Source organism: Haematobia irritans, chromosome 1, assembly GCF_050003625.1.
Source record: "Haematobia irritans isolate KBUSLIRL chromosome 1, ASM5000362v1, whole genome shotgun sequence".
Taxonomy (NCBI): Eukaryota; Metazoa; Arthropoda; class Insecta; order Diptera; family Muscidae; genus Haematobia; species Haematobia irritans.
In genome coordinates this window covers 173,598,651-173,613,520 of record NC_134397.1, presented here as the reverse complement: position 1 = coordinate 173,613,520, position 14,870 = coordinate 173,598,651, and the positions used below count along the sequence as shown (strand labels likewise).

General features: G+C 27.4%; 1 protein-coding gene across 4 annotated transcripts in view; it reads left to right on the top strand.

The window, feature by feature from the left end:
- Nucleotides 1-14,870, top strand: part of Gprk2 (G protein-coupled receptor kinase 2) — a 647,504-nt gene that overhangs the window by 600,224 nt on the left and 32,410 nt on the right. For 3 of the 4 annotated variants that reach the window (XM_075292157.1, XM_075292156.1, XM_075292155.1), the window contains exons 6-7: nucleotides 1,410-1,530; nucleotides 1,602-2,333. In XM_075292157.1, coding sequence (XP_075148272.1) covers nucleotides 1,410-1,530; nucleotides 1,602-2,333 — 853 coding nt within the window. The remainder of the gene's footprint in view (nucleotides 1-1,409; nucleotides 1,531-1,601; nucleotides 2,334-14,870) is intronic. The other variant, XM_075292158.1, reaches the window with a different exon arrangement.

The following is a 14,870-nucleotide window of genomic DNA, read 5'->3' as shown; positions in this document are numbered from 1 at the left end:
ATTTGGTCAACATTTTATTTCTATAGAAAATTTTGTCAAAATTGTATTTCCGTAGAAAATTTTGTCAAAACTTTATTTCTATAGAAAATTTTGTCAAAATTTTATTTCTATAGAAAATTTTGTCAAAATTTTATTTCTATAGAAAATTTTGTCAAAATTTTATTTCTATAGAAAATTTTGTCAACATTTTATTTCTATAGAAAATTTTGTCAAAATTTTATTTCTATAGAAAATTTTTTCAAAACTTTATTTCTATAGAAAATTTTGTCAAAATTTTATTTCTATAGAAAATTTTGTCAAAACTTTATTTCTATAAAAAATTTTGTCAAAATTGTATTTCTATAGCAAATTTTGTCAAAATTTTATTTCTATAGAAAATTTTGTCAAAATTGTATTTCTATAGATTTTTTTAAGTTTTAATTCTATAAAAATTTTGTCAAAATGTTATTTCTATAGAAAACTGTGTCAAAATTTTATTTCTATAGAAAACTTTGTCAACATTTTATTTCTATAGAAAATTTTGCAAACATTTTATTTCTTTAGTAATTTTATCTAAATGTTATTTCTTTAAAAAATTGGTCAACATTGTATTGCTATAGAAAATTTTATTTCTATAGAAAAATTTGTCAACAAATTATTTCTATAGAAAATTTTGTCAAAATTTTATTTCCGTAGAAAATTGTATCACAATTTTATTTCCGTAGAAAATTTTGTCAAAATTTTATTTCTATAGAAAATTTTATCCAAAAAAAATTTTTTTTCTAGAATGGAATAGAAAATTTTGTCAAAATTTCTATTTTTATAAATTTTTTTTTTTAAATTTGGTCAAAAATTTATTTCTGTAGAATATTTTGTCAAAATTTGATTTATATATTTATTTATATGGAAAATTAAAGTACATCCTAGTTGGAGATGAATGTTTTGCAAAATCTACCAATCTACAAAACAGTAAAAAATCTACAATTTTTTGTAGAATTCAACGAAATGTGGCAACCGTGCTTCTAAACCCATGCAAAAATTGGTTCGTATCGATCTATAATTTTATATAGCCCGATACCCAGATTGGACTTTTTAGCTTTCTGAATGAGAAAATTTCATGTTATCCGGTACGGGATATCAGTAGGTGCTCCCTACTAACCATGAAAAATTAATTCAATCGGTCCATAAACCGATTTGACTTCCTAAAACTCATGGAGGAACAACTGTTTTCATATCCGATGGGCATTGGTTTACGATGTCAGTATATTGTCTCTAACAACCATGCATAAATGGGATCAAATCAGTTTATAATTATATAGACTTGGTAAATTTTATCTATCGGTCAAACTTTCGCCCGTATATACCTGATTTTTTAATTAAAATTTATTACTACCCCTTATAAATGATTCCCTTCTCGTTCTCTTTTGTAGATATAAGCTATGGTTACGTGATAGACCAACAGCCCATCGGACGAGAGCTGTTTCGACAATTTTGTGAGAGTAAAAGACCTCTGTACTTTCGATATATCTCCTTTCTGGACCAAGTGCAAAAGTAAGTACGACATATCTACCACCCTCTCTCTTAATTCTAAGACAAACTCTAGCCCATGTAAACCAATAAAGTTTGTATCAATTTCCCACAAATTCAATTTGCAGATATGAGGTGGAATACGATGAGCATCGTTTAACGATAGCACATGACATCGGATGTAGATTTCTCGATATTGATGGTCCATCTTTGGCGAGTCTCAACAATGGCAATACCCTTGAGGAGAATAGTGGTGAGCAGGAATATCAGCAGGAAGAGCATAAATTCACTACACCAGTTACAGAGAATATCACAACAACAACAACAACATCGCCAACAACAAATCTTGTAGAGACTGAACTATGTAACAATACCACCGCCAATGCTACAACTGCAACAGTAGTCACCATTTCCACAACCAGTAGTAGTAATAATCATATGCATTTTCACAATCATAATGGCGATCAGCATGGTGATTCAACTGCCCAGATTACCTATAATGATGGTGGAGGTGGTGGTGGCGAAGGGGATGGCGATGATGGTGGCGGTGGTGAGGGTAATGAGATCGTCGATGATAAATTGAAAAATTGCTTGGATCCGGCCACCGTTTTGCCACAGCTTAATGGCAATTCAACAAAAGGAAAAAAGACACCGTTGTCTTCCAATGAATTCGTTTTGGATATCCTTAACGATGATCTCATTTCAAGGGTGCGTAGCAAAATCACCAGCGGTAGTAAGGAACTTTTTGAACCCTGCGTAAAAGCGGTCAAGGCTTTTTTGGCCGGTGCACCATTCCGAGAGTTTGAGACTTCCATGTATTTCCATCGGTAAGTTGAGATGAATCTTTGACTCACGACATTTAAATTCATACCTTTAAACACAGATTACATATCAACAACATTTTTAATTAAGTACTGAATTAAAAATTTAATTGATTCATTTAATTTTTTAATTAAAATTAAAGTCAAACACAAAACATTATTTGTATTGGGAGCAAAGTAAAAATGAGAATTTTTTTAATGTTTGCGAATTTATTCCGAAAAAAATGCAACAGACTATTCAGTCGAAGTTTTATTAATCGGTAGCCACTACTTTACCCATCTGGCAACATACGGATACTGCAACGAAAAACAGCTCTTCTTTTGACTCAATTCGCGAAACAACCCAATTTGTGGCCTCATCATAACAATGCTAATGCCGATCAGCCGGGTCATGGGAGCAATATCTGGGCTATGCTACGGATGGGGCTATGTAATGTCTGGGCTGTGCTACGGCTGGGGTAGGACTTCCTATTTGAGAGTTTTCAAAAATGCTTTTATGGGTTTTGCGTGCTGTCTTTACCACGCCATTCTCGACTCAAATTCACTTCGATGCAACGATCCCATAGTCGTTACCTGCTGGTCCCACCATATACACAGCATAAGTTTCTTCCCATAGATATTCAGCTTTACCCTCGCTGTGGAGGCATGACCGGGGTAACATACAGTTTTTATACCCTCCACCATAGTATGGAAGGTATATTAACTTTGTCATTCCGTTTGTAACACATCGAAATATAGGAGTAAAGACCCAAATTCTGGGTCGTGGTGAAATTCTGAGTCGATCTAGCTATCTAATCCGTCTGTCCATTCGTCTGTGGAAATCACGCTAACTTCCGAACGAAACAAGCTATCGACTTGAAACTTGGCACAAGTAGTTGTTACTGATGTAGGTCGGACGGTATTACAAATGGGCCATATCGTACGTATAGCCCCCATATAAACCGATCCTCAGATTTGACCTCCGGAGCCTCTTGGAGGAGCAAATTTCATCCGATCCGGTTGAAATTTGGTACGTTGTATAGGGTCTCTAACAACCATGCAAAAATTGGTTCATATCGGTCCATAATTATATTAGCCCCCATATAAACCGATCCCCAGATTTGACCTCCGGAGCCTATTAGACGAACAAAATTCATCCGATCCGGTTGAAATTTGGTACATGGTGTAGGTATATGGTCGCTAACAGCCATGCAAAAATTTATCCACATTGGTCAATAAATATATATAACCCCCATATAAACCGATCGCCAGAGTTGACCTCCGGAGCCTCTTGGAGGAACAAAATACATCCGATCCGGTTCAAATTTGGCACATGTTGTTAGTATATGGTCTCTAACAACCATGCAAAAATTTATCCATAACGGCCTAGAATTATAAAGAGTCCCCATATAGTCCGATCCCCAAATTTGATCTGCGGAGCCTCTTGGAGGAGCAAATTTCATCCGATCCGGTTGAAATTTGGCACATGTTAGTATATGGTTTCTAACAACCATGCACAAGTTTATTCATAACGATATATAATTATATAGAGTCCCCATATAGTCCGATCCCCAAATTTGATCTCCAGAGCCTCTTGGAGGAGCAAATTTCAACCGATCTGGTTGAAATTGAATCTGAAAAAAAAATGTCTACGTACGTAGTCCCACCCGTGGAACACCCCAGCGAAAACCCTGCATCTGTGAGAGAAGAAAAATCAAAGGGGGTAAAGTAAATATTGCCAAAATCATTGTTGAAGATTTTCGTCTTCACAAAAAATTTTCCAATTAAAGTCTTAATTGAGTTTTAAAAAAATATTTAATTAAAAATTTAATTTGATTCAACAAATATTTTAATTGAAACAAAAATCTATCACATAACTTAATAGTATCAATTAAGTTTTCAATTGGATCAATTAATTTTTTAATTGACTGTCAATTAATTATTTAATTAATACTATCATTTCTGTGATTGAAGACATTAAAATATTAATTAAATCAATTAATTTCGGGATTGAACCAGAAAAAAAAATTGTGTGTGTACGCCCGACGGCAATGAACCAAAGAGGGTATACGTATGTATCCCCACGTGTGAAGCATTCCCTAGTCAAAGCCCATGTTCGTAACTCATAGTAGGAGGGTGGATAAGAGGAAGGGGAGGTGTAACAGGTTGGCTGATAAGTCCCCGGTCTAACAAAGAAAAATATATTTTTTGTCAAAATTCGTTTTTATTATTCAACATAGTTCCCTTCAAGAGCGATACAACGATTATAACGACCTTCCAATTTTTTGATACCATTTTGGTAGTACTCCTTCGGTTTTGCCTTAAAATAGGCCTCAGTTTCGGCGATCACCTGTTCATTGCAGCCAAATTGTTTGCCTGCGAACACCCTTTTGAGGCCTGAGAACAAGAAAAGGTCGCTGGGGGCCAGATCTGGAGAATATAGTGGGTGGGGAAGCAATTCGAAGCCCAATTCATGAATTTTTGCCATCGTTCTCAATGACTTGTGGCACGGTGCGTTGTCTTAGTGGAACAACACTTTTTTCTTCTACATATAAGGCCGTTTTGCCGCGATTTCGGCCTTCAAACGCTCCAATAACGCCATATAATAGTCACAGTTGATGGTTTTTCCCTTCTCAAGATAATCGATAAAAATTATTCCATGCGTATCCCAAAAAAAGAGGCCATTACTTTGCCAGCGGACTTTTGAGTCTTTCCACGCTTTGGAGACGGTTCACCGGTCGTTGTCCACTTAGCCGACAGTCGATTGGACTCAGGGGTGTAGTGATGGAGCCATGTTTCAACCATTGTCACATATCGACGGAAAAACTCGGATGTATTACGAGTTAACAGCTGCAAATACCGCTCAGAATCATCAACACGTTGCTGTTTTTGGTCAAATGTGAGCTCGCGCGGCACCCATTTTGCACAGAGCTTCCGCATATCCAAATATTGATGAATGATATGACCAACACGTTCCTTTGATATCTTTAAGGCCTCTGCTATCTCGATCAACTTCATTTTACACGCAAAAAATAATTCTTTCCTCCCAAACGAAATTTTAGACAAACAAAGTTCGTTTCTCATTTCCTTTTCGTTGAAAGGAAGTGTATTTGGAAGAAAAGTATATACTTTATGTGATAAACGTTTATTCTTTTCTTTTCCTAGATGTAAAAACAATTTCATAAAGACTAACTCAAAAAAAAAAAAAATTTTCTGGCTAATTGCATTTCCCCTTACATCTTTCTCACTTCCACGAAGTTTTTAGTTCTTAGCACCTTTTTCTGTAATACAAACAATGTAGAAGAAATTATACGATTTTATAAATTTTTAAATTTTTTATCTTTCGCCTGGACGGAGAATCGAACCGCGGACCATGCAATTTGTAAGCCAACACACTATCCACTGAGCTATGTAGCCGTTATTGTCATCAATAGACAATTACCTATATAAGTTATATTTATATGGCATAGCTTGCGGCGCCCACGAGCCGATTAAACAAAGTTTATTTCACAGAAAAAAATCATTTAGTTGGATACTATGGAGCAGTGGTTGCTACGTCTGACTTGCATGCCAAGGGTCGTGTGTTCGATCCCTGCTTCGACCAAAGTTTTTTTTGTTTGTTTTTTTTACATATATTCCAGATATGTTAGGAAGATTCCAAAAAAAATGTTTAACATTACATTGTAGTATATTAAAATTTGAACAGTAAAATGTGTCTTATTAAAAACCTAAAGTCAGAAAAGAACAGTGTTTGATATAAACGAAATGGACTGTGTTGTTGGTTCAAAAATAACTTTTTTTATTAAAAAAATTAACACTTTGTAACAAACGAAGTTTTTTGGTGATAAAAGTGTATACTTTTCGAAGCAATTCAAAAAACTCTAACAAAAGAAAAACGTTTTCGGTACACGTTTTCCAAACGTTTTTTTTCTTTGCGTGTACGGTCATTCAAAATCATTTTGTGGATTTTTTTGATGTTTTCGTCGGTAACCACCTCTTCCACTGCGTTCACCGTCCTCCGTGCTCATTTCACCACGCTTGAATTTTGCATACCAATCAATTATTGTTGATTTCCCTGTGGCAGAGTCCGGAAACTCATTATCAAGCCAAGTTTTTGCTTCCACCGTATTTTTTCCCTTCAGAAAACAGTATTTTATCAAAACACGAAATTCCTTTTTTTCCATTTTTTTCACAATAACAAAAGTTGCTTCACAAAAGACGCTCTATCTCACAAACTAATTGACTTACAGACGTCAAAGGTTAGGTTAGGTTATGTGGCAGCCCGATGTATCAGGCTCACTTAGACTATTCAGTCCATTGTGATACCACAGTGGTGAACTTCTCTCTTATCACTGAGTGCTGCCCGATTCCATGTTAAGCTCAATGACAAGGGACCTCCTTTTTATAGCCGAGTCCGAACGGCGTTCCACATTCCAGTGAAACCTCTTAGAGAAGCTTTGAAACCCTCAGAAATGTCACCAGCATTACTGAGGTGGGACAATCCACCGCTGAAAATTTTTTTTTGGTGTTCGGTCGTAGCAGGAATCGTACCCACGACCTTGTGTATGCAAGGCGGGCATGCTAACCATTGCACCACGGTGGCTCCCTACAGACGTCAAATGTTGACACGAATCATTTGAAGGTTGGTACTATATAAAAATAATATGCATTTAATACTAGCGACGCCATCTATGTGTCAGACCGAGGACTTATCAGCCAACCTGTTATGAGTTATCCCAGATTAAATGACTTCACTGTATATATCCCTATATAAATCTATCCCCTGATTTGTCTCTTGATCGTTCTGAAACGTGATTTTAATGCGCCCGTTGTGTCATTAATTTTCTTATAACAAACCAAAAATTATCAATATATATATCCATAATTATATATTCACTTTATATAAAGCGATCAATAACTAAAGAGATTCATACATATTTATTTACAAAATGTATTTCAGTTATTTATGCATGCTCTATCTATGTTCCTACCCATAACAATACTAAAATACGTAAAAGGGGTTTCCCACGAATTGTTGAAAAAAATCCAATAATTCTATAAACAGCTATTTAAATAGAATGCTGGAAAATCAATAACATGAGTTAAATAATTTTCTTCTACACACTACAACTCTTTAAGAGTGGGAGCTGCCCGATTCTAAGTTTGCACAGTGGCAAGGAAACTCCTTTTTATAGCCGAGTTGAAACGTGTTTTACATTGCGCTGAAACCACTTAAAAAAGCATTAGAATGCTCAGAATTGTCACCAGCATTACTGAGAGGAGAAAAACTTCTTGGTTTTTGATCGAAACTGGGATTAAACCCATTTATAAGCTTGAAATGTGTCACCATAACGGACTCCATGTGAGGCACGCATTGGTTAGGAATATCATCAGAGGCAATTAGTCTTACGCTCTTCGAAGTATTTATAGCCTAGCGTATACCCTTCAGCCTCGCTTTAACTGGGGATACAGAAGTCGAAGTCAACTTTTGACAAAAAAAAGTAATTGTCGTCTTTTTGGTGTCTTCAAAATCGACTAATCGGCTTTTGAATATTTTTAAAATGTGATTTAGTTCTTTTTATATAGAAAATTCATCAAAAATATTCGTGACATCAAAAGTCGACTTTTTAATTATAGGAAAATATTTTAAGACGAGTTTTTCTAATTTGTAAAGGATCAAAAAGTCGAAAATACGACTTTTTTCAAATAAAGAATGGAAAAAATTGGATTTTATGATTCTTTTTGTAATAAAATCCCTAGTTTAAACCTCCTGCGTGCACACAAATTTTGGCAGTGGGCATGGACGATACACAAAAAAAATACTTTCCTCCTGAAGGAAATGTTTCATTCCTTCGGAAATTTCTTTTCGGTTTAAAACAAATTGTTTGCAAGGATTGTATATTATTTTTGCGATAAACCTTAACGTTTTTTTACCAATGTATTAAATATTGGCTCAAGTTCTTTTTTTTAATTTTTATGACTAATTTGATCTCTCACTCTCTCCAATATCTTATCAGTAATATAAAGAATGCAGAAGCAAACATCAGCTTTCATAAATTATTTAAAAATTTTACGTCTTTTCCGGACGGAGAATCGAGTCTGGAATTTCACATCCAGGCAATTTCCTAACCATAACGGGATAAAACTGTTCCTGTTGTTTTTTTAACATTTTTTTTTTCGAATTCAGCAGATCAAAATACATAAGTCACCTGTCATCAAATGTACATTTTCAGTGTAAACTAGTGATATGAAATAAAACTCGTTTTTTTAAATAAAAGCTTGAAAGGCGAGACTTGTTTAATGCGTTTTATCTTTGTAGGCAGTGTTGCCCTATTGGGGATTTTTCCACAAATTGGGAATATTTTCGTAAATGTGGATGAAATTTCTGAGTTGAGGACTTTGGGATTTGGAGGGGAATTTCCATAAATTTGGGGATTTTTGTGGGGATTTTTTGAAAAATCGGTTTAATCTTTTTTAACATAATTTTATTTCTATTTTGCCAAAATTTTATTTCTGTAGAAAAGTTTGTCAAAATTTGTGTTTTATAGAAAATTTTGTCAAAATTTTATTTCTATAGAAAATGTTGTCAAAAGTTTATTTCTATAGAAAATTTTGCCGAAATTTTATTTCAGTAGAAAATTTTGTCAAAATTTTATTTCTATAGAAAATTTTGTTAAAATTTTATTTCTATAGAAAATTTTATCAAAATTTTATTTCTGTAGAAAATTTTGTCAAAATTTTATTTCTATAGAAAATTTTGTCAAAATTTTATTTCTATAGAAAATTTTGTCAAAATTTGTGTTCTATAGAAAATGTTGTCAAAATTTTATTTCTATAGAAAATTTTATCAAAATTTTATTTCTATAGAAAACTTTGTCAACATTTTATTTCTATAGAAAATTAGATCAAATTTTTATTTCTATAAAAGATTTTGTCAATGTTCTATTTCTGTATTAAATTTTGTCAAAATTGTATTTCTATAGAAAATTTTGTCAAAATTTATTTCTATATAGAATTTTTATATCAAAATTTTATTTTTATATAGAACATTATGTCAAAATTTTATTTTTATATAGAACATTTTGTCAAAAATTTATTTAGATGTAGAAAATTTTCTCCAAATTTTATTTCTATAGCAAATTTTGTCAAAATTTTATTTCTGTAGAAATTTTTGTCAAAATTGTATTTCTTTAGAAAATGTTGTCAAAATTTTATTTCTATATAGAATGTTTTGTCAACATTTTATTTCTATAGAAAATTTTGTTAAAATTTTAGTTCTATAGAAAATGTTGTCAAAAGTTTATTTCTATAGAAAATTTTGTTTAAGTTTTATTTCTATAGAAAATTTTGTCAAAATTTTATTTCTGTAGAAAATTTTGTCAAAATTTTATTTCTATAGAAAATTTTGTCAAAATTTTATTTCTATATAAAATTTTGTCAAAATTTGTGTTCTATAGAAAATGTTGTCAACATTTTAATTTCTATAGAAAATTTTGTCAAATTTTGTGTTCTATAGAAAATGTTGTCAAAATTTTATTTCTATAGAGAATTTTGTCAAAATTTTATTTCTATAGAAGATTTTGTCAAAATTTTATTTCTATAGAAAAGTTTGTCAAAATTTGTGTTTTATAGAAAATTTTGTCAAAATTTTATTTCTATAGAAAATGTTGTCAAAATTTTATTTCTATGGAAAAATTTGCCAAAATTTTATTTCAGTAAAAATTTTTGTCAAAATTTTATTTCTATAGAAAATTTTGTTAAAATTTTATTTCTATAGAAAATTTTGTCAAAATTTTATTTCTGTAGAAAATTTTGTCAAAATTTTATTTCTATAGAAAATTTTGGCAAAATTTGTGTTCTATAGAAAATGTTGTCAAAATTTTATTTCTATAGAAAATGTTGTCAAAAGTTTATTTCTGTAGAAAATTTTATTTCTATAGAAAAGTTTGTCAAAATTTGTGTTTTATAGAAAATTTTGTCAAAATTTTATTTCTATAGAAAATGTTGTCAAAAGTTTATTTCTATAGAAAATTTTGCCAAAATTTTATTTCAGTAGAAAATTTTGTCAAAATTTTATTTCTATAGAAAATTTTGTTAAACTTTTATTTCTATAGAAAATTTTGTTAAAATTTTATTTCTATAGAAAATTTTATCAAAATTTTATTGCTATAGAAAATTTTGTCAACATTTTATTTCTATAGAAAATTTTGTCAAAATTTTATTTCTATAGAAAATTTTGTAAAATTTGTGTTCTATAGAAAATTTTGTCAAATTTCATTTCTTAGAAATGTTTGTCAAAGTTTTATTTCTATAGAAAATTTTATTTCTATAGAAAAATTTGTCAAAATTTTATTTCTATAGAAAAGTTTGTCAAAATGTGTGTTTTATAGAAAATTTCGTCAAAATTTTATTTCTATAGAAAATGTTGTCAAAAGTTTATTTCTATAGAAAATTTTGCCAAAATTTTATTTTAGTAGAAAATGTTGTCAAAATTTTATTTCTATAGAAATTTTTGTCAAAATTTTATTTCTATAAAAAATTTTGTTAGAATTTTATTTCTATAGAAAATTTTGTCAAAATTTTAGTTCTGTAGAAAATTTTGTCAAAATTTTAAATCTATAGAAAATTTTGTCAAAATTTTATTTCTATAGAAAATTTTGTCAAAATTTGTGTTCTATAGAAAATGTTGTCAAAATTTTATTTCTATAGAAAATTTTGTCAAATTTCATTTCTTAGAAATTTTTGTCAAAATTTTATTTCTATAGAAAATTTTGTCAAAATTGTATTTCTATAGAAAATTTTGTCAAAATTTATTTCTATATAGAATTTTTTTATCAAAATTATATTTTTATATAGAACATTTTGTCAAAATTTTATTTTTATATAGAACATTTTGTCAAAAATTTATTTAAATGTAGAAAATTTTCTCCAAATTTTATTTCTATAGCAAATTTTGTCAAAATTTTATTTCTGTAGAAATTTTTGTCAAAATTGTATTTCTTTAGAAAATGTTGTCAAAATTTTATTTCTATATAGAATGTTTTGTCAACATTTTATTTCTATAGAAAATTTTGTTAAAATTTTAGTTCTATAGAAAATGTTGTCAAAAGTTTATTTCTATAGAAAATTTTGTTAAAGTTTTATTTTTTTGTCAAAAAATTTTGTCAAAATTTTATTTCTATAGAAAATGTCAACATTTTATTTCTATAGAAAATTTTGTCAAATTTTGTGTTCTATAGAAAATGTTGTCAAAATTTTATTTCTATAGAGAATTTTGTCAAAATTTTATTTCTATAGAAGATTTTGTGAAAATTTTATTTCTATAGAAAAGTTTGTCAAAATTTGTGTGTTTATAGAAAATTTTGTCAACATTTTATTTCTATAGAAAATGTTGTCAGCAGTTTATTTCTATAGAAAATTTTGCCAAAATTTTATTTCAGTAGAAATTTTTGTCAAAATTTTATTTCTATAGAAAATTTTGTTAAAATTTTATTTCTATAGAAAATTTTGTCAAAATTTTATTTCTATAGAAAATTTTGTCAAAATGTTATTTCTATAGAAAATTTTGGCAAAATTTGTGTTCTATAGAAAACGTTGTCAAAATTTTATTTCTATAGAAAATGTTGTCAAAAGTTTATTTCTGTAGAAAATTTTATTTCTATAGAAAAGTTTGTCAAAATTTGTGTTTTATAGAAAATTTTGTCAAAATTTTATTTCTATAGAAAATGTTGTCAAAAGTTTATTTCTATAGAAAAATTTGCCAAAATTTTATTTCAGTAGAAAATTTTGTCAAAATTTTATTTCTATAGAAAATTTTGTTAAAATTTTATTTCTATAGAAAATTTTATCAAAATTTTATTTCTGTAGAAAATTTTGTCAAAATTTTATTTCTATAGAAAATTTTGTCAAAATTTGTGTTCTATAGAAAATTTTGTCAAATTTCATTTCTTAGAAATGTTTGTCAAAGTTTTATTTCTATAGAAAATTTTATTTCTATAGAAAAATTTGTCAAAATTTTATTTCTATAGAAAAATTTTTCAAAATTTGTGTTTTATAGAAAATTTTGTCAAAATTTTATTTCTATAGAAAATGTTGTCAAAAGTTTATTTCTATAGAAAATTTTGCCAAAATTTTATTTTAGTAGAAAATTTTGTCAAAATTTTATTTCTATAGAAATTTTTGTCAAAATTTTATTTCTATAAAAAATTTTGTTAGAATTTTATTTCTATAGAAAATTTTGTCAAAATTTTATTTCTGTATAAAATTTTGTCAAAATTTTATTTCTATAGAAAATTTTGTCAAAATTTTATTTCTATAGAAAATTTTGTCAAAATTTGTGTTCTATAGAAAATGTTGTCAAAATTTTATTTCTATAGAAAATTTTGTCAAATTTTATTTCTTAGAAATTTTTGTCAAAATTTTATTTCTATAGAAAATTTTGTCAAAATTTTATTTCTATATAGAATTTTTTGCCAACATTTTATTTCTATAGTAAATTTTGTTAAAATTTTAGTTCTATAGAAAATGTTGTCAAAATTTTATTTCTATAGAGAATTTTGTCAAAATTTTATTTCTATAGAAGATTTTGTCAAAATTTTATTTCTATAGAGAATTTTGTCAAAATTTTATTTCTATAGAAGATTTTGTCAAAATTTTATTTCTATAGAAAATTTTGCCAAAATTTTATTTTTATAGAGAATTTTGTTAAAATTTTATTTTTATAGAAAATTTTGTCAAAATATTTTTTCTTTGAAGATTTTGTCAAAATTTTATTTCTATAGAAAATTTTGTCAAATTTTGTGTTCTATAGAAAATGTTATCAAAATTTTATTTCTATAGAGAATTTTGTCAACATTTTATTTCTATAGAAGATTTTGTCAAAATTTTATTTCTATAGAAAAGTTTGTCAAAATTAGTGTTTTATAGAAAATTTTGTCAAAATTTTATTTCTATAGAAAATTTTGTCAAATTTTATTTCTTAGAAATTTTTGTCAAAATTTTATTTCTATAGAAAATTTTGTCAAAATTTTATTTCTATATAGAATTTTTTGCCAACATTTTATTTCTATAGTAAATTTTGTTAAAATTTTAGTTCTATAGAAAATGTTGTCAACATTTTATTTCTATAGAGAATTTTGTCAAAATTTTATTTCTATAGAAGATTTTGTCAAAATTTTATTTCTATAGAAAATTTTGCCAAAATTTTATTTCTGTAGAAAATTTTGTCAAAATTTTATTTCTATAGAAAATTTTGTCAAAATTTTATTTCTATATAAAATTTTGTCAAAATTTGTGTTCTATAGAAAATGTTGTCAACATTTTAATTTCTATAGAAAATTTTGTCAAATTTTGTGTTCTATAGAAAATGTTGTCAAAATTTTATTTCTATAGAGAATTTTGTCAAAATTTTATTTCTATAGAAGATTTTGTCAAAATTTTATTTCTATAGAAAAGTTTGTCAAAATTTGTGTTTTATAGAAAATTTTGTCAAAATTTTATTTCTATAGAAAATGTTGTCAAAATTTTATTTCTATGGAAAAATTTGCCAAAATTTTATTTCAGTAAAAATTTTTGTCAAAATTTTATTTCTATAGAAAATTTTGTTAAAATTTTATTTCTATAGAAAATTTTGTCAAAATTTTATTTCTGTAGAAAATTTTGTCAAAATTTTATTTCTATAGAAAATTTTGGCAAAATTTGTGTTCTATAGAAAATGTTGTCAAAATTTTATTTCTATAGAAAATGTTGTCAAAAGTTTATTTCTGTAGAAAATTTTATTTCTATAGAAAAGTTTGTCAAAATTTGTGTTTTATAGAAAATTTTGTCAAAATTTTATTTCTATAGAAAATGTTGTCAAAAGTTTATTTCTATAGAAAATTTTGCCAAAATTTTATTTCAGTAGAAAATTTTGTCAAAATTTTATTTCTATAGAAAATTTTGTTAAACTTTTATTTCTATAGAAAATTTTGTTAAAATTTTATTTCTATAGAAAATTTTATCAAAATTTTATTGCTATAGAAAATTTTGTCAACATTTTATTTCTATAGAAAATTTTGTCAAAATTTTATTTCTATAGAAAATTTTGTAAAATTTGTGTTCTATAGAAAATTTTGTCAAATTTCATTTCTTAGAAATGTTTGTCAAAGTTTTATTTCTATAGAAAATTTTATTTCTATAGAAAAATTTGTCAAAATTTTATTTCTATAGAAAAGTTTGTCAAAATGTGTGTTTTATAGAAAATTTCGTCAAAATTTTATTTCTATAGAAAATGTTGTCAAAAGTTTATTTCTATAGAAAATTTTGCCAAAATTTTATTTTAGTAGAAAATGTTGTCAAAATTTTATTTCTATAGAAATTTTTGTCAAAATTTTATTTCTATAAAAAATTTTGTTAGAATTTTATTTCTATAGAAAATTTTGTCAAAATTTTAGTTCTGTAGAAAATTTTGTCAAAATTTTAAATCTATAGAAAATTTTGTCAAAATTTTATTTCTATAGAAAATTTTGTCAAAATTTGTGTTCTATAGAAAATGTTGTCAAAATTTTATTTCTATAGAAAATTTTG